Consider the following 25219-nt stretch of genomic DNA (forward strand, 5'->3'; position numbering starts at 1 on the left):
TGAAAAGATATTTCTTTTCGTTTCGAAAACCAGGAATGCATGTAAGAATTTGATAAGAGTTGGGATTAATAAATCAACTATTTTTAAAAAGCAACCATTGTTCTGGCTAGATTACAATGGTAACGAAAATAGCAGTTTTCTAATAATAAGACATTTTAAAAACATTAAGTGTGTAAAGTACTAATCAGGTGCAAATCATTTTTATGAGTTTTATTTCTTTATCGACATGAACCATATTTGATCTTTGCTAATTTATACTTTCTTAATACCTTAATATTAAGGGATTTGCAGTAGATTTGTGGTGATATTTCTAGCACTCAGTCCGTAAAACTCTGCAGCATTTTCTAAAAATATATGATGTTCTTATTATGCACATATGTATGTTTTTAAATCAGAGCTTTATTCTCTTTGTTCTTGCTTCTTCCATTTGGAATATCTCAGGGAACTATGACTCTAGAGAATTTAGGAAAATGCATCTTTCCTTCACTGACAAAATAGATACTTCACATGAGAAAAAAAATGATCTCATGATAACTTCTTGTTCCCACATAGGATGTGGAAGAAATTTCACTGGCCCTTCAGGTTACATCGTTTCTCCAAATTACCCAAAACAATATGACAACAACATGAATTACACCTATGTCATAGAGGCTAATCCTCTGTAAGTGGTCCTACTGACTTTTGTGTCTTTCCATTTAGAAGGTAAGTTTATTGTTTTTTAAAAAAATTATGTTTAATTGACAAAAAGTGTATATTTATGGTATACAACATGTTTTGACATATGTACATGTTATGGAATGGCTAAATCCAGCTAAATAACATGTGCACTCACTCACATACTTACCATTTTTTTGTGGTGAGAGCATTTAAAATCTGTCTTACCGATTTTTACGTATTCGACAAGTATTCAAGTATTTCAGGTATTCAACCTTGTATCAGCTATAGGCACCATGTTGTACAGTAGATCTCCTGAACTTATTCCTTCTAGCTGAAATTTTGTATTCTTTGACCAGCGTATCCTAAATCTCCACTACCACATACCACACCAGCCTCTGGTAACCACCATTCTATTCTCTGCTTCTATGAGTTCGACATTTTTAGATTCCACATGCTAGTGAGATCATGCAGTATTTGTCTTTCTGTGTGTGGGTTATTTCACTTAGCATAATGTCCTTCAGGTTCATCCATGTTGTCGCAAATGACAAGATTTCATTCTTGTTTAAGGCCTTAACTCTTTGTTAAGGCCAAAGAGTATTCCATTGTGTATGTGTATGTCTTCCACATTTTCTTTATCCTTTCATTCACTGATTGACACTCAGGTTGATTCCATGTCTTGGCCATTATGAATCATGCTGCAATGAACATGAGAGTACAGATATCCTTTGACACACTGATTTGATTTTCTTTGGATCTGTGCCCAGAAGTGAAATTTCTGGATCAATGTTTTGGGAAACTGCCATGCATTTTTCCATAATGGCTGTACTAATTTATGTTCCCATCAAGAGTGTACAAGGAAGAGTTTCCTTTTCTCCACATGCTTGCCAAAACTTATCTCTTGTGTTTTGATAACAGCCATGGAAGATAAGTTTATTCTTAAGTGAACTCTACTTGATTCTTCAGAAATTAATGAGGAGTAAGTAGAGGCAGAAGTCTAAAAATCACCATTTAAAGAAAATATTGAAAACATGTTACAGAGTAGATTTAATGTAAACATGATTAAAATTTCATCCAATTTTTAAAGAACATAAGTATTCTATGCATTCCATCCAGAAGTAAAAGAATAGTGAAAGAACTTTAAGAACACAAGCATTGCATAAATTGCTTAAAGAAAATAAGTCTGAAAGGTTTCATGTTAACATAGTTTTTAATTTATTCACTTGTGTTTAAAGCTTATACACATACATGTGCATACACACACCCACATTCATGCACTCACTATTAACCAAACCAGTGAGAGAAACTGTCTTGTTGAGTCAACATAGGTGTTCAACAATTATTGAATGAGTGAGTGAATTAATACAATTAATATATGTGCCCTGCTTTTATTAAATATTACCATGAGGTGTTCTTTCATCTGCTTCTCTCGGTCATCTTCATCTTCTGAGTCCTGACTCCCTAGTGCCTGAGTTCCTGGCCACAAGCACCCCTCTGTGTTCATTCTCCTGCTCTAGAGAATGGCCTGTTGGCAGAGGGAACAGTGGAGATGCTGATTTGAGCTGGGCTTTGACTGACAATAGATACAACTTGATGTTTAATGGATGCTATGACACTGTGGAAAGGAAATCCCTTCAAATAGATGGGTATTTTCAACCACTCATAATCATATTAATCATTTTTACAAATCAGTTTTCTATTTCTAAACCACAATTTATCCGCAAATTTGTCAAGCTACCTTCGTATATTCGAAATTTCTTACTCTTGGGTTAGTCTCTGATGGCAGTGAAAAGTTACACTTTGCAAAATGTTTTATAGTATTCAACATTTGGGAAATGTATGGTTTATAAAAATAAAAATGACATGTCAGAACTCATAAATGGATAAATTTAACAAAGCCTTTCTCACTTAATCCTTTTTCCTATGACTTCACCATCTTTTCCCGCATCTCTGCAGTTGTAGTTTTTGGCATATGTGTTTGCTTAAAATAATGCTAAGTATAAATCAATGTATGCCACTCTAAAAATGGAATATAAAGTAAAACATCATATTTTCAGCATTTACTAGCACAAAATCCCAGTACCATAAAAACATGCCCATGGTACTTGAAGGCTTGAGGGTGGGTAAAATAGTTAGTATAAGATGATCCAATTTTCTTTTTAAAATAAGATGTGTGTGAATAAAATCTATGAGGCTATTAACCAGTACTTTAAGAATTGTCACCACTGTGTGACAGATTTATAGGAGATGCTTATTTTCTTCTTTATAGCTTTTATATTATTTTTATATTTGAGGATAATTATTTTAATAGCAGGGGGGAAAACCTGTGGCTTGGATTTTGTGTTTGTACTCATGAAGTTAAATAAACATGTGCACCTCACAAGACCATATCATTCAGACTAAGAAAGGAGATTCTAGGCCGGGCACGGTGGCTCATGCCTGTAATCCCAGCGCTTTGGGGGGCCAAGGTGGGCGGATCACGAGGTCAGGAGAACAAGACCATCCTGGCTAACACAGTGAAACCCCGTCTCTACTAAAAATACAAAAAATTAGCCCGGCATGGTGGCAGGTGCCTGTAGTCCCAGCTACTCCAGAGGCTGAGGTGGGAGAATGGTGTGGACCCAGGAGGCAAAGCTTGCAATGAGCCGAGATTGTGCCACTGCACTCCAGCCTAGGCGACAGAGCGAGACTCTGTCTCAAAAAAAAAAAAAAAAAGCACTGCTGATACCAGTGGTATATGTATTATTATAAGGGACTCTATACTGACCTCAGACAGCTCCCTGAGCTCAGTTGACCAAGTGAGATAAAGGGGAACAACCTTGGAATATCTCAGTGTAGTAGAGGGGAAGTGAGCACAGCATTTAGGATGGATCTTAATGCCAGGCCAGCCACTTAACTGCTATTCATGTGACTTTGTGCAAATTACTTCACTGTTATTTCTGATAATTACTTATATATATAGCACTTCGCTATATATATTTGTGTGTGTGTTTCCCTCTCTGTAATATATGTGTATGTATATATGTATAATAGTAGTTCTGAAAGTCAGATAATGTTAGATTAAGTGATTTCTGCTTCCATTAATGGATTTGCCAATCGTCACCCAGTTGAAGACTGATTATTTTCTAAGATGATATCCTTATGATAAAGCCTTGTGACATTTCCAGTGTTTAAGTGTTCAGCAATTTCAAACTGCTGCGTGAGTAATTTCTGGCTATAGATTCATTGAATTATGATGATTCCCCAAAAGGGCGACATTAATAAAATTTATTTTATAATTAGATTCTTATCCTTAATCATATCAATGCTGACACTTATTGAATACCATCACCAAGCTAGAGATTCGCTAGCTACAGTAAAAGTAACCCTTCCCCAGCCCTTCTAAAATGAGCCTGAGGGATTCATTTGCAATATATTGTGATGAAACTGAGAATTGCTCTCAGGGAAGATCATAGCTTTATTGAGGAACCTTGGCCTTTCTAGCTGCTATAGGCACTTGGAATTGTTTCTGAGAGACTCTGTTCAAATGACTAGGCATTTCTGAGCCCAGGATCCCAGCAGAGCCAGTGTTGACTTAGGTGGTGATGAAGGTTCTAGATCTGTCGTCTTGGTGGATCATTAGCACAAAAGGTGGAATTGGCAAGGAAAAGATGTACTATCCCAGGCTACAAAATACTGTGAGGAAACACATTTGTCCCTACATTGCATCTGCTAAACATTGACAACTGCTTAGGGAAGGTTTTACTATGAAGGGAAAAATACAGATTGTTGAACCACACGCTACTCTTAGGTTACAAAGGCTCAGTGACCTACTTTCCACTTACCACAAAGTAAGTTTCTCCAAATTTAATGTTGGTCTAAATTTCTCTAACTTTCTCATTATTTTTACATTTCCAATACTAGACATTCCATGAACTACAGACTGTTGATGTTTGTCCTTATTTTGGAATTCAGTATTATTAAATAAATGCTTATTTTATTTTCCCAAATATTGAACATTCCAAAAATATATTTTTGTGTTCTCATTACTTATGTGGCCAACTAGATGCCCTCAATCTGCTAAAAAAAATTATAGATCCAGTTTTCTTACTTCATAGATAAAGCACTTCATGAGGCAAGCTGAAGCAAGCCAGTGCCTTCTAAACCTTGATTATTCTTTCATTAAAATTGGATAGTAACATTAATTTGCCTTGGTGATAATGAGGAATTTAGAATTTCTCAATTTAAAAATTCTACATGCAGTAAACTGTAAACTAAGTTTTTCTCAGATCCAGTAATTCTTGACAAGCATTGGAGGGCGGAGCAGCACTTAGCATATGAGGTGTAAGCACCAAAGGGACAAGTGCCTTTGCTCATTGTCCTCTAGAGATGGCTTCAAAGCCCCAAAAGGAGTGGGCCCAGATTCACACCTAATATTTGCCTAAATTCTCTTTAATTAACTTGCAAGTCCCAGTTTATGGGTTGTAACTAATAGAAAGCTTAAAGAAAAAAGTAAAAACAAAATTAGTTTTAGATTTTTCTTTTTAACTTTTTCCCCATCAAGAAGCACAATAAATGAGTTTTTTTTTTCAGTTCTCTTCATTTCCTCCTATTTAATTTTTTTAAAAATTGGTATTGCTCAACTGTTTCTTCTCTTTGCTTTCTCAGTTGTTTGTAAAGAATTCAGAACGTGGTTGCATTCCACATTATTTTAGGAAAAAGTGGGCAATGGTCCTTTTGAAATGTTTCCTATTGATATTTTATTGAAATTGGCAGAGCGCTAGAGTGGATGGTGTAGTTTCTGTGAAATCGTTTGTTTGACTGTGTTACACTCCAATTTGCCTTAATTTGTTTGGCCTTCGTGTGCAATGGAACTTAGTTGTATACAAGTATGTGCTTCCCCATCCTCTGAATCATGCCTCCATTGAGGATAGCCATCTCCCAGCTACTTAGGTTAAAGTTAACCAGACAGATGACAGATCTGTCACTGCTGCTCTGTAATTCATGTGCCTCTCCCTAGAACCCATTTCTTTCTTTCTTTCTTTCTTTCTTTCTTTCTTTCTTTCTTTCTTTCTTTCTTTCTTTCTTTTCTTTCTTTCTTTTTTTCTTTTCTTTTCTTTTCTTTTCTTATCTTTTCTTTTCTTTTCTTTTCTTTTTTGAGACAGAGGCTTACTCTGTTGCCCAGGCTGCAGTGCAGTGGTGCAATCTTGGCTCACTGCAACTTCCCCTTCCCAGGTTCAAATGATCCTCTTGGCTCAGCCTCCTGAGTAGCCAGGATTAAAATCCCACAAGTTTATTCTATTTGCGGAATTACTCATTCTTAGTTTTCCTTCAGTTCTGTCATATTTCTTAGAACTATGATGAAGTTTGGAATTAGGCATTGCACAGTAATAAAGCCCAGAAAAAAAATAGAATAAAAATGAAATTTCACTACATGGCATAGAGCCTTACCCATTTCAAACAATGAATATGTTTTAAAGTTTTTAAGAAGGATGGAAAACAGTCATAAAAACAAATTATAGGGAATCATTTTACAGCTCAGATTTCAGTAGTAAATGTCTATCAAAATCACTTGTTGAAGATAGAGTTAAGAATTACTGGAGCTCCCGGTCCCATGGTGTGGACTATAGTCCATGGAGAAAGTATTGTTCAATTTCAGGGTGCTTCCCTTCCTCACAAGTTCGCATATGTCTGATCAAATGCCACCTCTTGCTCATAAACTCAACTTTGATATCCATCTTGCTCCTTGAAGAACTTTTTCCAAACCTCAACTAAGATTCCTTCTTTCCCTAGAAGACAATCACCCCAACTATGAGAATTTTGTGTGTATTTTGATTATACATGCAATTGTCTCTTCCAATAATGATGAGAAAGTGTTCAATATAATTATTTTATGATGCCTTTAGTCTGTCACCAAGTGTCTTCTCACTGAAGAATCAGGCTGATATTTTTTATCTAATGCAGTGATGGGATATATAGAACTTTAGAATATGATATATGTGTATAAATTACTTAATGCCTAGTGACACACTTATATCTCATTTTCTTGCATATGGCTTTGTTCATGTTAATTTTTTATATTTTCTTAGACTTTAGGTAATTTTACAAACTTCTGATATTATGTACATGTTTGATTTCTTATGAACAAAATTTGAAAGGGCATAACATCCTACCTTAAAGAAATGACTACTAGAAAGGATACAAGAATGTTTTAATCCATGAAATAAGTTGCCAGATATTATAACATTTACGTTTCACTGAATCAGGCTTTGAGAAGGAGCAGACTATCTTACATGATTGGTTTAGTTAGTTGATATTATTCTATTGCCATCTACAAAAAAATCTAAAATCCCCTCTCAACTTCCTCTGCATTTCCCCAGCAAACTTTCCTATTGTTCAGTATAGACATTTTATAAATCATTAATGAGTTTTGATTATGTTCACACCACTGCCATTTCATGAATGAACTTTCTGTATTTCAACTAGTTCCTTTAATCAACTATTTGACAACATAATCAAGTATAAGTCACACTTTACATTATGTTTCACAGCCTTTTCACAGTTTTCTAAGACAACTGCCACTGTCATCGTCTGTATCATTAGCCCAACAACTTAACAACTAACTCTTAAATACTTAAAGAACACATGCATAGCAGCCTAGTTGATTAAACGTGGGACCAAGATTTCAATCCAGTATCAGCAATTTTTTCCTACATTCTGTGATTTTGGTTTTATAACTTGATATATTGTTGCTAAATAAAGATATTTCTATAACTAATGCACAATTTTTTTATTATAAAACTCATTTACTTTGAATTTTAAAAATTCTAGTGGAGATTTTGATGTCTTAAAGACAAATACCGAGGTTGTAACTAAGGTACATAATTTGGCAATATTCAAACCATGAATCTGAGTTTAATTTATTTCTTTTTGGCCTCTTTTTCCAACATTGTATTGCTTCTAATTACATGAAAAGGTCATTGAAGTTCAGTCTTTCACACTTTCAACTTGTAGATTTATGCCCAATTAGAAATATTTCTATTCCGGGGTTTTCAAAATAAGGGCATTCTTTGAGGTTAATTTAAAAATGTACATCTTGCATTGATACCTCAAGATTTCTGCAGGTTGAATAGAAACTTAGCTAAGGAGGTGAATGTGTTCTTAAAATGATGTAAGAAGGGCTGGTAACTATTTAATGTACAGATATTTTTTTTAAAAGTATTGTCAAGATTCTTTCAGTGGCAAATTGTCTTCAAGTTAGCTTAGATACAAAGTAGGGTTTATAAGAAAGATACTGGGTGATTTCATCTCATCAAAGAAACGGCTTCTAGAAAAAAGGAAACCAGGGACAAGAATCTGTCAGCATGCTCTCTCTTCCCCACTTTTTGCTGCTTTCTACACAACAACTTCTTTTTCCTTTATGGCAGCCTGAGTTCCTTAATGTGTCAGGAAACATGGCTGCAGACATTTTTCAAGTTTAGTGTCTTTGGCTCCTATCATTGACTCTTATTCAGTTGCAGTTTGAACACATCTGATTGGCCTGGATTGGGTCTGATGCCATGCCTTGCCATTGATTGACTGGAGTTATCAATCAACCTATCAACCGTGGTCAGGATGGTGCGGTTGTATAAACAATAGCAACAGTGAATCTAATTATAAAAATATCTACCATGTCCATTAGAAGGTTTTATGGCACAATTAACACAAAACTTAATTCAACCTGGTATAAACACAAAGGAGCAATTCATTGGTTTTTAATTCTGGAAGGTTTCAAAGTTGGGTGTGCCTCAAATCTCTTAATTCAGCATTTTAATTATGCCATCAAATATGCAACTGTTTCTATTTTTACTTTGTGCTACTCCAGTGTGAGCCTCACCCTAAGACTGGCTCCTCTCATTGCTGTAGGGTTGCTTCTCTCACAGTGGGTACTCCTCACCCACATTAGAAAGAGAGATGGCTTCTATCCCTTGGTATGATAGAGATGGGTTGCATCATCTTACAAGAGTCAATTTTGCTCCTCTATTCCTATTCTGCATTTAATGACTTGTTGTTAATAGCTTGAAATTGGCTATTGTGGGAGTATTTATATGATGGAAATTGGCAAATGCCGCAAATCGCTCGGAGAGTTGGTTGTTATATTTACTAGCATACTACTGCCTCTATTCCAATTTCCAAATGTCAAACAAGGGTGTTGAAATTCACCTTTATTGGATTAGGTTAGGTCACACGTCCATCTTTGAACCAAGGTCTATGGCCAAGGCACTTGAAATTATAACGTAGATGTGCATAATGATTTTGTCAGCATGCTCTTTTAGGGAGAGTATTCTAACAGCAAACAGCTAACAGGATGTCTGATTTGAGAGTCCACTCTGCCATAGTATGTGCTTATATAAAACAATGTAGTTTTGGTCATTCCCAATGGGGAGTTTGTAAGTAGGTAAATTTTGTGTGTTGAGGTGATGTGGATCATTAGATATGTGTTCAAGTTAGCATCTCCATGAAATAAAAGTGTTTTGTTCTTGTGGTTTGTAAATGAAAATGGGAAAAATATTTCACATCATTAATCATCAGGGCAATTAAAATTAAATATCACAATGAAGTACTGTTTCACACGCACCAGAATGGCTAATTAAAAAGACTGACAGTGTGAAATGTTGGCATCCCTGCAGAGCACTGGAAGTCCCACATATTCCTGGTGAGAATGTATCTGATATAACCACCTTGAGGTATCAATTGGCAGTTTCTTATAAAATTAAATACATACCCAATTTGGGGGCCAATAATTTCATTCCCAGTTATATACCCAAAAGAGTTGAAAGCATGTGCCTAAACAAAAACTCATACATGAATATTCATAGCAGCATTATCCATAATAACCAAAAGGTGGAAACAAACCAAATATCTGTCAACTGATGAATAAACAAAATGTGGCATCGTTATAAAAAGCAATACTATTCAGCCATAAAAAGGAATGATGTACTGACACATGTTACAACATGGATGGACCTCAAAAACATTACGTTAAGTTAAATAAGCCAGACACAAAAGGTCATATATTACATGATTTTATTCATGTGAAATGTCCAGAATAGACAAACTCATAGAGACAGAAAGTAGTTTAGTAATTGTCTAGGGCTGGGAGAGCCATATATGGGAAGGATGAGACTGGAGTGATTGTTAACGGGCACAACATGTTTCTATGGGCAATGAAAATGTAGAATTGGCAAGAATGTCAAATGTCTAAAAGGCAGTGGAGGAGAGTTAGTTGGCAACACTGATCGGGGGATCATTCAACAACCTGAAAAAAAATCTTACCTTAGTGTAGGTATCTAACTTCTAAAAACTTATTCTGATGAAATAATGAAAAACTTCCTCAAATATTTATGTACAGGAACGTTATATATATATATTTGAGACAGTCTCGCTCTGTTGGCCAGAAATGTGGAGAATATAGAATTTCAAGCAATAGGGGATTGATGGAACATGGGATGGCACATCTATATTTTGGAATTTGATACGGGCATTAATATATTAGATTGGTACAAAAGTAATTATGGTTTTTTCCATTCCTTTCATAATGATATAATGTTTTATTTTATTTTATTTAAGATGGAGTCTTGCTCTGTTGCCCAGGCTGGAGTCTGGTGGTGCAATCTCAGCTCACTGCAACCTCCACCTCGCAGGTTCAAGTGATTCTCCTGCCTCAGCCTCCTGAGTAGCTGGGACTACAGGCATGCACCACCACACCCGACTAATTTTTGTATTTTTAGTAGAGACGGGGTTTTGCCATGTTGCCCAGGCTGGTCTCAAACCCCTGACTTCAGATGATCTGCCTGCCTCGGCCTCCCAAAATGCTGGGATTACAGGAGTGAGCCACCACACCTGGCCCTAATATAATGTTTTAGAAAATGTTTAATCACGTATAAATACATGATGGATGTCATTTCATATTAATACAAATTAGGTTACAATATGGGGGTCATTTTGTATTAATACAACTTAGGTATGGTCCCAGTTAATATTTTAACAGTATTTGTTCACCTATAAAAATCACTAGATATGTTGTAGTAGTAAACATCTTTTTAATTTCTGCTTTATTTTGTTTTTTATTTTTCTTTGGGGGATGGTAGGCTGGAGCATATATTCGCATTATAATTAGAAAACAAAACAATAATATATATTTTATAGTCCTTAAACTCTTATGCTAATAGTGTTTGTGTGAACATCTAAAACGGTTGTTCAATAAACATTAAGGAATTTCTGATGATATCTCCATGATAGGAGTCCCTTATCTGGACATAAGCTTGGAGCAAGTTTTCTCAGTAGCAGGACTATTGACATGTTGGACTAGGTAGCTTTTTGGGGGTCTCAGAGGGTCCGGAGTGTGGGGGTTGTCCTGTGTATGGCAGCATCTTCAGCAGCATCCCTGGTCTCTACTCCACTCTACAGTGTGACAGCAAAAATGCCTTCAGATAGTGCCAGGTGTTCTCGGGGAGGCCAAACTGTCCCCAGTTTACAGTCACTGAATTAAAGGAACCATTATATAAAGAAAGGAAATTCTGAATTGTTTCAAAGTGGAATGTATCTGTTGCGAAGTTCTACCTGTTTTCTTATACCTGTTCTTGTTTTGTAGTTAAACATCTTATCAACAGGAAACTAAATTAAATATCTGTTGTTTCTCATTTTAATTTTTATAGCAATTGCATGAATCATCATAACATTTTTGTTTTTACATTTATGGCATTAATTGCTTGTGTTGGTTCTAGTCATAATGCGGTTGTTCCATGCCTTGTCCAGCTTGTTCCTCTGTGACGGGAAGCTGTGTCAACGATTATGTGCACATTATCAGGGGTTACAGCGTCATGTCCACCCCATCTGCTACTGTGTGTGGGAATGAGATGCCAGCTCCCCTCACCATCATCAGGCCAGTACTGCTTAACTTCTACTCTAACGAGCAAATCACAGACTTCGGATTCAAGTTTTCCTATAGGATAACCTGTGAGTAGCCATAATGACAGAGTTTGGAATTTTCTTCTTTTCTGAGTAATTTATGCAAGGAGTTTTCACTGTGATTCATACAGCACCAATTTGAAGATTCAGAGAATTTAAGGGAAAAAATTGTCAGTGAGGTTCATGATAAAAAAATACACATTTATTCTTAAAAAGAAAAGGATCTTTTTCATGAACTTTGGCTAGAACTACTCTGAAAATCAAATAAAGAATTGACATTCATTTTGTAATTTAAGTTAAATAAACACTACTGCTATTTTTTTGTTTTTCATACCTTACACAAAGCTGCCTGTTAGTCCAAATTATCCAGATGCCTGTTTTATTTCCCCAAGTCATTTTGCTAATATAAAAATTAATATTTTATAAATTTAGAATTTAGAAGAAATATAAAAGAATGGCTTTACAATCTGATAGGACTTTTTTAAAACACTATGCAAAAAGCACAAGCCCTAATGGAAAAGACTGATCTGTTCAGCTATGCTATAATTTACAACTTCTCTGTATCAAAGGCAAAGTGAAAAGAGGAGCAACAGACTGGACAGAGGCATTTGTTGCTACCCAGAAAATTCTAAGGTTGCATTTCCCAGTCTTGAATAGTCTTTTCCCCTCCTGCTTGGTTAGTTTGCTGACAATATTTATACACTATCAATGGACATCTCAGCTGCAGTCAAACTGGCACACACATCTTTCTTGGGTCTGTTTCATCTTTGCTCCACCAAACCCATTGCTAAAGGTGGAAAGCTAAATAGTTTCCCTTTGAATAAATTACTGTTCCCATCCGCAGAGAAGACTAAAAACACGTATTTACTTCTGAAAAGGGCCTCCATAATTTGTCCACATTAGCTGCTATCTGCATCCTGACTCCCGTAGTTTGTGAAGTATGATTACATATGACTGTGTAGTTCTGTTGGCTCAAGCAGAATTGAACCACACAATTAACATTTCCTCTCCCATCGTCTTGTTGAATAAAGAGAAGGATTGATTTGTTCTATTATTTTGGCACAACTGCTGCTTTGGAGAGGTAAACTCCTGCTTTATATTCTTCTTCTCTTTAAATCCTCATTTTCCTACGAGGAAGTAGTCAAGATTCAATATGTTCTAGTATAAGAGTCCCACTTAAAGAGTGTCATTGATGTTAAGACTTCAAATCTTGACATTGTACAAAGATGAGAGTTATTTAGGTCTTGAGAAACTTCCAGAGACCACATAATTGTGTATAAAGGGAAAAGGAGTGATCGCTACCCATATCTGACATGTAATTCACTTACAAATGGACCCAGGGGTTTGAACACACAAGTACTTACAGGCACATAGAGAAGAGTGCTCCTTGCAAGGTGGGCTCAGCTGAGGCAAAAACAGTAAAGAATTAAAGAGCCTTACATGGCAGCCACAATTTGTTCCTCATTTCTGAGAATGTAAAGTGGAACGTGTCCATTGATAGTGTATAAGCCATAGAAATACTTCAAGATGCATTAACTCCATTATAATTTTAGAATCATAAAATAAATATACATAGATAGGTCTTTCCACTGCAGTAAGAGTGATCATCAGGTGGCACAATCTGATCCTCATATGTAAACCCAAGCAAAAATAGTAATTTTACATTATTGATAAGAGGGCCTTATTACATTTTTATGTCTGTTGTTTTATTGACTAATGGGTCTAGCTCAAGGCTCTGAGCTGTTAATTGCTGGAATCCTGGAGGGGAATGGGCCTGGCCTCCTCCTGCTTGTTGAGGATTAAAGATCAGTGATATTAATACAAATTGGGGCAAGTTTAGTCCTTACCAGTCTCACAACTGACTGCAAATCCACAGGGCTGAAGAGCTATGCATTTCAGCCCACAGAAGAAACTATACTAGAAAGTTCCAAAAATGATTTCCAGTACTTTACCATATAATATTGTATCCCTGACAGAAAAGACTTGGATCTCTATTATTTCAGATTTTCAGATCACAGCCTTTCCTAGATCTTATGCCCAGAACAGCATTCTGGCGCCTTTTCCATACTTCGTTACTGCTGTCATCCCTCTCTCAACCTGTCAATGAAATACAGGGAAGGGATGGTGACACTCCAGCAGGTGAAATGTTCCTTCTTGTCATTTTCACTCTGGCTATTAATTTGACTCAGACTGATTCCTTTCCAAGATGTGCCTTTAAATATTCTTCCCTGTTTCTACCCTCTTTCTGTCTTTTATTTTCCCTCCTAGAGGAAAAAAATCAGAATTATTTATAAACACAATGAAGGGAGATATAAGTCACTTTAAGAAAAATAATTATTATCTCTCTTAGGGAAAAATGCATGAGTATAGAATCTCTCAAAATCATTTTTCCATGCTGGGACTAATCATTATTCTCTTCATATTCCCTTGTCTTCTGTTGCAGCCTGTGGTGGTGTGTTCAATTTCTTTTCTGGAATCATCAAGAGTCCTGCCTATTCGTACTCAGACTACCCAAACAATATGCACTGTCTGTATACCATCACCGTTAGTGACGACAAAGTTATCAAGCTCAAGTACGTAAGACAAATTGGCTTTCTTAAGAAAATCCTCTCAGCATTATTTACAGAAGAGCTGTTCCTTTATTGATGGAGAGCACGGATTCCCATCGGCAATCTGGACGGAAATCTACACAGAGAAGTGAGGTTCCTAGACGATAGTTCAACCTGGGAAATGACACTCCCCCTCTCCACACAAGCTGGTAGTAACTAAGGGTGAAAAACAGCACTCGCCAGTTAAAACAGTCGTTGTAGTTTCCCAACACTTGTGAAGGAGCGTCATAAAATGGATTGTCAATGTACAAACCCATCTTGAAATCAAAGGAGAGAGGAAGGGCAAGAGAAAGCAGTTGCCATTTGTTGGGTATTTATCATACACAAAGAATTTTGATTCACACTTGCAATAATTGTCTCATTTTATTCTTAAAACAGTCATATGAGGTATATATAGATTATAGATTGGGAATTGTATAGATTATTCCCATTTCACTGATGAGGAAACTGAGGCTCAGAAGGGTCCGGTTGCTTTCCGAAAGTAACACACACATAAAGAGTCAAAATCCGTATTCATGCCAGGCTTCCTCCAAACACCACGTCCTCAGTGTTTCCCAAAACTGTCTCTCAAAGGATACATTTTCTTCTTTTTTATTTTTTTTGAGACAAAGTCTTACTTTGTGGCCCAGGCTGGAGTGCAGTGGTGCAATCTCGGTTCACTGCAACCTCTGCCTCCCGGGTTCAAGAGATTCTCCTGCCTCAGCCTCCAGAGTAGCTGAGATTACAGGCAGGCGCCACCACGCTTGGCTCATTTTTGTATTTTTAGTAGTGACAGGGTTTTGACATGTTGGTCAGGCTGGTCTCGAACTCCTGACCTCAAGTTATCCGCCCGCCTCAGCCTCCCAAAGTGCTGGGATTATAAGCATGAGCCACCATGCCAGGCCTTAAAGGATACATTTTCTAACTACTTAAGACATCTATTTTTATTCCTGTATCAGACCACCTCTAAACTGATGCTGTAAGAGATGGCTTGTGTCATTGGTCAATTTTCTCCCCAGTCTTACCTACTCCCAACAAGACTGATGAGGGCAATGCAACCTCCCGTTTTCCAGAATGATAAAGTTCAAGACTGCTTTCACCTGACAGCCTATTTCAGTGATATATGGCATGTGGTGGGAAACTCTGAAAGGTAATATAGTTCATGGCCATATAGGACTTTCCATATAGAAGCCTGATGGGCTAAGACCACACCTACCTACCTCCCCTCTATTTGTCTGTTATCATTTTCTGCCCTAAATATTCTGTACTCCCTGCAGTTTACTTCCAGAAACCTCATGTATCAGTTGGCTCTCAAACTGAAAGACATCTCTCATCAAGCCTGATTTGGTTCCTGTATCAGGCAGTAAGTGTTCTCTATAGGCTGGACCTCAAAGAAAACTGCAGCCCCCACCTAGACTATTTGTAGGAAAACAGAGTGTCCTTTAGGTCCTGGGGACAAAAGAACAAAAACTGTCAGATGGCCAGGAGCAGGAGGCTTATGAAGTATGCCTGCCCAGGCGTGGAAGCGTAAGGGGGAGCTGTTTGCTGCTGTGACTATCTGTTTCTTGTATGTGTAGGATTATTGCCTTGTTCTGTTCAGGTTGCTTTAACAAAATTCCATAAACTGGGTGGCTTATAAACAACAAAAGGCTGCAAAAGTCCAAGGTCAAGGCAGATTCAGTGCCTGGTGAGCTCCTGTTTTCTGGCTCATAGAAGGCACCTTCTTGCTGTGTCTTCGTGAGATGGAAGGGATAAGGGGTCTCTCTCAGGCCTCTTTTGTAAAGTTCTAATCCCATTTGTGAGGGCTCCTCCCCCATGACCTAATCACCTCCCAAAGGCCTCACCTCCTAATATCATTGGCTCATGGAACATATGAATTTAGGGGAACACAAACATTCCAACCATGGTATACACACCAACTCATAGAGTTATGTTATATATTCTCTCTCTCTCTCCTTCTGTCTCTCTCTCTCTCTATATATATATGTGTGTGTGTGTATATATATATGTATATATGTGTGTGTGTATGTATATGTATATATATGTGTGTGTATATATGTGTGTGTGTGTGTGTGTGTGTGTGTATATATATATCTCTCTCTAATCTAGGTATATTTTTTCAGTTTTCAGCCTGGATCCTAGAGCTCACCATAATCAAATTTATGTCTGCATGTTTATTTTATTTTATTTTACTTATTTATTTATTTATTTTTTCGAGACAAGGTCTCACTCTGTCACCCAGGCTAGAGTGCAGTGGCATGATCTTGGCTTACTGCAACCTCTGCCTCTCGGGTTCAAGCGATTCTTCCACCTTAGCCTCCTGAATAGCTGGGACTACAGGTGTGTGCCACCAGCCTGGCTGATTTTTTTTGTATATCTATATTTGGTAGAGATGGGATTTTGCCATGTTGGCCAGGCTGGTCTTGAATGCCTGACCTCAAGTGATCCATCTGCCTTGGCCTCCCAAAGTGCTGGGATTACAAGTGTGAGCCACCACACCCAGCCTACGTCTGCAGGTTTAGAGAATTATTTATTGTGAACTGAGGGTCTACATTCTATGAAACAGTTAAGATTCTAGGTGTGGTAGAAGATGCAGACATTGATAAAAGGCTCTCAAAGATTCTGGCTACACAAGTTTTTCTGTCAGTGGGCTTTTTCAGATCTCTTCTGTGCTCTCCTGGGAAAATTATGTAAAATAAAAAGCCAAAGCAGATTTAAGTCCTCTTAGAAACTAAGATTTTATCTTTCTTTGTGGATTCTTATTGTGGAAAATACATATGTTTTCTGTTGAGAATTAAAATGAATGCGGTGTTGCTGGAAATTATCTAGCTATTGTTCTTCCCTGATCTTTTACAATAACATTAAATGTTACATGTGGTAAAAGAAAATCAATACTTTTTTCATCTTCCTCATCATCAGTTTGAAAACTTTCAACCAACCAAAACCTTTTAGAAAAAAGATTAACAATTTTTTTTCTCAAGGCTGTTAAAAGGAAGAATTTATTATATATTTTCTTTTTTGTGTGTGCTGTTGGTGTGTTTATATGCATTGTGAAAATCCAAGAGTGAATATAGTAGGCTACATTTCTTAAAGGTATTTCATTACAGAACTTATGCTTGATCTTATGGACCTAGTGTTTCAAGGAGCACACTTTAGTAATAAACATAATTGAATGAAACTAAATCAGAAGATGATATGAAGAGAACATATCTGAGAAATAGTCCATCACAAGTGAATTTTAATCATTACCAATACACAATATTCTATGGTTTACAAAAAGACCCCACATGGAGGGGATGAATTAGGAAGTTACTGTCCATCTTGTTAAATTTATAAAATGATGAATACTACAAAGTAATATGACTAATTTTTAACTAACATATGAAAACTTCTATATCCAAAAGAGTACTGCCTTTTTTGATGTTGTCCCTTGAGAGGGCTAAATACTCATCATCACTGGTCATCAGAGAAATGCAAATCAAAACCACAGTGAGATGCTATCTCACATCAGTTAGAATGGCAATCATTAAAAAGTCAGGAAACAACAGGTGCTAGAGAGGATGTGGAGAAACAGGAACACTTTTACACTGTTGGTGGAACTGTAAACTAGTTCAACCATTGTGGAAGACAGTGTGGTGATTCCTCAGGGATCTAGAACTAGAAATACCATTTGACCCAGCCATCCCATTACTGGGTATATACCCAAAGGATTATAAATCATACTACTATAAAGACACATGCACACGTATGTTTATTGTGGCACTATTTGCAATAGCAAAGACTTGGAAACAACCAAATGTCCATCAATAACAGACTGGATTAAGAAAATGTGGCACATATACACCATGGAATACTATACAGCCATAAAAAAGGATGAGTTCATGTCCTTTGTAGAGACATGGATAAAGCTGGAAACCATCATTCTGAGCAAACTATCCTAAGGACAGAAAACCAAACACTGCATGTTTGCACTCATAGGTGGGAATTGAACAATGAGATCACTTGGACACAGGAAGGGGAACATCACACACTGGGGCCTGTCATGGAGTGGGGGTATGGGGGCGGGATAGCATTAGGAGAAATACCTAATGTAAATGACGAGTTAATGGGTGCAGCAAACCAACACGGCACATGTGTACATATGTAACAATCCTGCACGTTGTGCACATGTACCCTAGAACTTAAAGTATAATAATAATAAAAAAAGTAGTCCAGATATTATTTCCAAGCATATTTTGACCAATTGTAGTATCATTACAATAAGTATGTAGCCATCTCAAGGGACAACTTATTATATATTTTCAAAATTATTCCATATTATGGAATATTTATTAGAGCTACTGGCAAAAATAATATTTCCAAGCATATTTTGACCAATTGTTGTATCATTACAATAAGTATTTAGCCATCTCAAGGGACAATTTATTATATATTTTCAAAATTATTCCATATTATGGAATATTTATTAGAGCTACTGGCAAAAATAAATTGGAAAAGCAGGCTGGGCGTGGTGGCCCATGCCTGTAATCCCAGCACTTTGGGAGGCAGAGGCAGGCAGATCACCTGTGGTCAGGAGTTAAAGACCAGCCTAGCCAACATGGCAGAAACCCCATATCTACCAAAAAAATAAAAATAAACAAAAAATAGCCAGGCATGGTGGTACACTCCTGTAATCCCAGCTACTTTGGAGGCTGAGGCAAGAGGATTGCTTGAACCTGGGAGGCGGAGGTTGCCGGGAGCTGAGATTGCGCCACTACACTGCAGCCTGGGCAACAGAGTGAGACTCCATCTAAAGAAAAAGAGAGAGAGAGACAAAAGAAAAAGCAGAAGAACCTACAAAAATGAGGACAGGATAACAAATAATTTAAACAAGTTTAAAAAATAAGCTATAATAAACTCTAAAGTAAAACCATGTAGGAAGCCTTGCTTATTCAGGAACTCTGGAAATAGTTATTTAAAATGACAAAGAATAAGGCCTAAATTAAACACTGTATAAGACAGAGAAAAGTTAGGGATGCATCTGTCAGGATAGGTTATGCATGGTAACAAACAACCCCACAGCACAGCAGCTTAACTCAACAAGTTTATTTCTCATTCAAATGAGCATGTTCAGTGTGGCCTGGCATGGAAACTCTGCTCATCGTGGTCATTCAACAACCCAGGCTGATGGAAGCTTCATTTTCACATTTGCTTCCATGATCATCACTGCAGTGGGAAGGCAATGTGGCAAAGCAAGTAGCCATTTGTAAAACTTCTTCCATAGAGTAATATGTATCCCTTCTGCTTACATTTCTGTGGTCAAAGCAACTCCTAGCAGCCATGCCAAACATCGAAGTGTGTACCTAGGGCAGTCCTACTGGTGCTGGGGAGGGAGAGAGCTGGGACCATGTGCAGAAGTGTCAGTGACCACCACAGAGATCTTATATGTGAATTTCTTGTTCTTCACCTGACCTTAATAGAAACTCCATTTTAAAAGAGGGAAATGAGACTGTGAGAAGGAGAATGGAGCTATGATTCTAAAACCAGCATTTCTTCTCTCTTTTATATTAGCATGCTTTCCATAAGTTCTACTTCATCTCATAAAATAACAAGGGAAGAGTAAATACCATATTTTTAATGAGACCTAAAAACCTGAAGTGTTGCTGGGATAATAAATATCAGTTCAACTTGTTGAAACTTGATCTCAGGTGGACTTTAATATGCCCTAGACTGTGAATTCCTTCAAGTCTAAAACTGTATCTTACTCACCTTGACATCCCCAGCTGCTATCACAGTTTTTGTTATACTGTAATTACTAAAAACAAATTTGGCTAAACTTTTGAACTTATCAGTAAAATACTGTCTGATTTCTAATATTTCCTACCAAGTGAGGCTTGAATGCTCTGCTGTTAGTTATTTCCTTGTTTTTTTGCAAGCGCTAAAGGTACAATTTAATAGATGTCCAAATGGAAACATCAGTATTAACAAGCTACATTTCATAGGTTCAGAGATTTTGATGTGGTTCCTTCCACCTCCTGCTCCCATGACTTCCCGGCAATTTATGATGGTGCCAATACCAGCGATCCCCTTCTTGGCAAATTATGTAGTTCAAAGCGCCCACCAAACGTGAGGAGCTGCAATAATAATATGCTCCTGGTGTTCAAGACAGATTCATTTCAAATAGCAAGAGGCTGGAAGATATCTTTTCGGCAGACATTGGGTCAGAATTCTGGACATGTAAATCTATTTTTCAGGACTATTACCTTTCTGCTTTATTCATCTTTTCCCCACCTGACTATAGTTGCTTTTCACTGAAGCTTAGAAGAATATGCCATGTAAAGGCTTGGTTTTAAAAATTATGTATGACATATTTTAATGTTGTAAAAAATCACTCAACAAATGTACCTCTCCAGCATAGAAAGACAAAGTCTTTCTACACAATCACATTCAAAAGAGGCCTGAGACTCATTTTATCACCTATAGAAATGGTATAAGTTGAGCCTAAATGCAGACAAGGGCCAGGTCAAAAAAGAAAGCCCCATTGCCTGTGCCAACTTTGTCAGCCGGGCTCAGTGGTTCATGCCTGTAATCCCAGCACTTTGGGAGGCAAGGCGGGCAGATCACCTGAGGTCAGGATTTCAAGACCAGCCTGGCCAAAATGGCGAAACCCCTTCTCTACAAAAATACAAAAATTAGCTGGGCAGGGTGGTGTGGCCTGTAATCCCATCTACTCGGGAGGCTGAGGCGGGAGAATCACTTGAACCCAGGAGGTGGAAGTTGCAGTGAGCCAAGTTCATGCCATTGCACTCCAGCCTGGGTGACAAAGCGAGACTCTGTCTCAAAAAAAAAAGGATAACTTAGGTAGCATGGTGGAGGAAGGTGCAAAGAACTTACAACCTGGGAAGGAAGAAGCTTATGATAGAAATATCAATGGGAAATGTCAAAGCCGTGAACGAACACAGAGGGAAAAGAGATAAAGGGAACAGCAGAAATCTGAGAGACGGAAGGTAGAATACATTGGACTGTATTCTACATTGGTCTACATTGGAAGGTAGAATACGTTAGAATACAGTGTTTGGACTCTGATGATATTTTAATGAGGACGTGAATTGAGGGTGACTTTCTATAGGTAATTTGTTGGATGGTGGTGCCTTAGGAGACTAAGATTTAAGGGAGAAATGTTATATTTAATTTGGGGTATTTTAGGTTGGAAGACCTGTCTAAATGGAGCTGTCTAGTTGGAAGCTGATGCTTGAGAAGGAATTTGGTCTGGGGAGCGTGGGGGGAACAGGTAAAATTAGGTGTGAGGATAAACTGAAAATATGCCCCAGATTACTTCCACTGCATATGAGAAATAAATTATCAACATCAAACACTGCATGTGAGAAATAATCACCCAGATCAAATTAACTCAGAACTTTGAATAATTTAAAATAAAAGGTAATCAATTACCTGTTTGGCTATTCTAACATCATCAGTGGCACAGTCTAAGATCATTAATATTCTACTCTGGAAAGTGTTTTGATCGTTTTCCATTTGAATATAGATGTGATTAGTGTTCTAAAAATGCATAGCTCTCCAAACAAATCCCATACTGTGTAAAGACTAAGAAAAATCCAGGCAGTTTTCTGTAATGATAACCCTAATTCACTTTTCAAAAAACTCTTTCTCTTTCTCCGATAGTGTGGGTAAACTTCACTTCTCTGATGCAAAACAAAGTTTACCTTCAACTTCTTGATATTGGGCACATGAATTTTTTTATGCATTTCTTGAGGAAAGCAATTAGACGTTGTGTTTTGAAGGCTTCCCAGTAAACACCTCCTGACAAATTGTATCAGAAAATCCCTTTGCCACCTTTCCTACTTAGCTGTCTTAACAGTAACTTGAAAGCAAGTCTCATGGGCAGTCAGAGAGTGTTGCCTTAATAGAATCGTGTAAGTGAAATAGCATACAAAAGATACAAGGCTGTTTTGAAAGAAAAACTAATTTTCCTTTGGAGCTTTTTTTTTGCACAAAAAAGGGATATATTCTTGCCTTTAGCACAGACTTTAGACCAAGTGGCATATGTCTGCATTTGCTTTGCTACCTTTCAAGTTGTTTTTCTTTTTCGTAATATATTCTCATAAGAAAATGGTAATCATTGTGTTAACACTCTCTCACTGCTGTCATCTGCATGAAGCTTCTCAAGTGAGCCAGGGTTCCCTAGCCTCATTAAATTACTGTGTCTTTCCAAGCCACAAAGAATAGATTTTTAGACTTATTGTGATTTAACAGAAGGAAAAATCTTACACTGTCAGAAGCATTGTCTGTGCATGAGTCATTGAACAATTACAGTCACTTACTGTTTTCCTCTGGCCACAGTTAGAGAAAAGATTTAAGTGGAGAATGCAGAAACGGAATTCCTTGCCAGTGTTGTGTTACCCCTATTATTTCATGAACATGATTGTTACCTCTTTTTCATTTGTATAAATGCCATCGGCCACTTGGAAATACTTAAGAAGTCATTGTAACTACTCTTTGATGGTAATGTTTAAGTGAAAAACCTGAGTATTATAATTTTGCCTTGCAGTGGTCTTACAAAGCTTTCGAGATCACACTGACAAGTTTATTGATCATTCTGCGTAACTTTTAAATTTTGTTTCATTTTAATTTTTGTTGTTTGTGGTGAGGAAAGGAGGAAGGAACAATAAGAACAGCTTTGATTGTAGGGTTTATAGAGTCTTTTAGTTATAGATCTGGATGAAAACACTTAAACTTGGCTAATGAGGTGCCCCTTTCACTTCCAACTCATTTATGTAAAACAACCCTGTCTTTCCCCTAAAGAGAGGGAAAGTAACTTTGTGGACCAGATAGTGAATTTTCATTTACAAGACGGTTTGTTCAGCCTGGAAAAAAAATCTTCACTTTGTAAATAATTGATGTGAAGAGGAGACCACGTTAGTCTATGACATTTCTGTTTCAATCTTAACTAAAACACTAAGCAGGGTTTTGTAGATTTGCTATTTAGATTGTACACTTGACAATGCTTTATGTACATCTACTTCAATTTTTCAGGAGTCGATGAAGAGACTGGCTTATCTAATTACGTGACCATTAGGTTAATTTCATCTTGTGCATTTGTTATATTTGTATTGCTAGTGAGTCACAGCAAATTTGGAAGAACTATCTCCTAGTTGCTAATTACTAAATATGTAGTGAAATTGGGTCTCCTTTTTCCACAGAACTTCTGCCGCTGGAGGCCCATGTGCATGGGATGTGAGGTAAGGAGAAAGCACATTTGGCAAGCAGGAGCTGATCTCTAACTGCAATGGAAATGTGCCTGCTTGTTTCCTTCATGTGCTCCAACACTATATGAATAATTGAATAATGAATGGCTGACAACAAGCAAAATGATCACACTGGGCTGCAGCAATCTGTGAAACTCTGAAATAATCTGCAAATCTGAGCATTTTTCTTAACCAAGTTCATAGTTTGCATCAGATTGTCAACAGCTTCTATATTCCTATAAAGTTTTAAAAAGCTGTTGGTTCTGTGGATTTGGCTAAGTGGGCATGGCCTGTAGGCAGAGCGGATACTTTTAAGTGCCTTCTGTTCTGTTAACTTCTGCTAGATTAGTTGCTGCCCCTTCCTTTACCAGTAGGGTCAGCTCCAGCCTTGACTCTGCTTATGTGTGTCCTGCACAAAGCGCTTCAGACTTGCAAACATCAGAGCCTCCAGTTCTTCTTCCCAAATGAGTCTCTTACCAGAGAGTTGCTCAGTCTATTCGCAATATGCTCATCACACTACACACCAAACTTCTACACATAGGGTTAGATTAGGGGCTTTCAGTTAACTTATTTATTTACCGTGCAGTATCATCGTTGTTTCACTTTTTTCTAAAACGATGTATTCTATAACACTTCAGCAAAACTTCAGTGTAAAAAATGGAACTTGGCCCTACTAGATGTGAGGTCTGCAGGCATCTCAACTAGTGAGTTCCAAGAAGACAGTGAGGAGTGCCCCCTGCAGGACAGCACAGGAGGACAGATGGGGAAGATGGCACCCTCAGGGACAAGCGGTGGCAGTGGCTGGACTCAAAGCTCCCAGGCAGTCCCTGTCGCCCAGAGCACACATGCTGCTGACGAGAGCCACTGTCTGTCTTCCTCCACCTCGGGTATTTGTCACGTGGAGAATGAGTCAGGTTCCATTAAGGTCAGACTCAGAGACCTTTGCTAAGAGACCAAGGCAAAAATACTCAAGCATGTATATAACAAGGACAGAATGAATTACAGTCCAACAAATGTAGAAATATGGCCAGATAGGCCGAGCACAGTGGCTCATGCCTGTAATGCTGGCACTTTGGGAGGCCGAGGCAGGCAGATCACTTGAGGTCAGGAGTTCGAGACCAGCCTGGCCAACATGGTGAAACTTCGTCTCTACTAAAAATACAAAAAATTAGCCAGGCATGGTGGCACATACTTGTAAACCCAGCTACTCAGGAGGCTGAGTGAGGAGAATCACTTGAACCCGGGAGGCAGAGGTTGCAGTGACCCGAGGTCACACCATTGCACTCCAGCCTGGGCGACAAGAGTGAAACTCCATCTCAAAAAAAAAAAAAAGTAATATGACCAGATGGAAAGAGCTGACTGATGTCATTGCCTGGTGGTATGGCTTTAGAAAAGTCCTATAACATTTTGGAACTCAATTTTTATCTACTAAAAAACTGATCAATTTGAAATATTGTAACCGTAACCGTTTATCTTTTAAGAATGTGATGGGGATGAAGCAGATAATTTCTGGAAAGCACCTTAGCTGTCAGAGTGAAAGAATCTATGCATTAGAAAGTAATATTGAAGTCCCAAATTCTCAAGCCCTCCCCCCAACCCTATTTCTAAGGTTAGGGGATGGCTGAGGGTGGGGTGGGCAGGGATCAACATTCTCAACAGGACTACGTCATGCTACAATGATTTCTTGTTCGTCCCTACCCATTTTGCAGTGACACCTAACCCTCAAACCCTAAAGTACATTTCATAACCTAAATCTGAAATCAAAAGCTACATTCTGATTAAATCCTCACAACTTGCAGAGGC

General features: G+C 37.7%; 1 protein-coding gene and 1 pseudogene across 1 annotated transcript; both read left to right on the forward strand.

The window, feature by feature from the left end:
• The first annotated feature begins 11446 nt into the window (after nucleotides 1-11446).
• Nucleotides 11447-14254, forward strand: LOC134759173 (cubilin-like). The gene is made up of 2 exons (XM_063709781.1): nucleotides 11447-11631; nucleotides 14027-14254. Exons 1-2 carry the CDS (start codon nucleotides 11496-11498, stop codon nucleotides 14227-14229), a joined length of 339 nt encoding a protein of 112 aa, XP_063565851.1. The 5' UTR covers nucleotides 11447-11495; the 3' UTR covers nucleotides 14230-14254.
• A 7120-nt stretch (nucleotides 14255-21374) lies between these two features.
• LOC101133093 (cubilin-like) overlaps nucleotides 21375-25219 on the forward strand; it is a 48319-nt pseudogene continuing 44474 nt past the window's right edge.

Source organism: Gorilla gorilla, chromosome 8 (genome assembly GCF_029281585.2).
Source record: "Gorilla gorilla gorilla isolate KB3781 chromosome 8, NHGRI_mGorGor1-v2.1_pri, whole genome shotgun sequence".
Classification (NCBI taxonomy): Eukaryota; Metazoa; Chordata; class Mammalia; order Primates; family Hominidae; genus Gorilla; species Gorilla gorilla.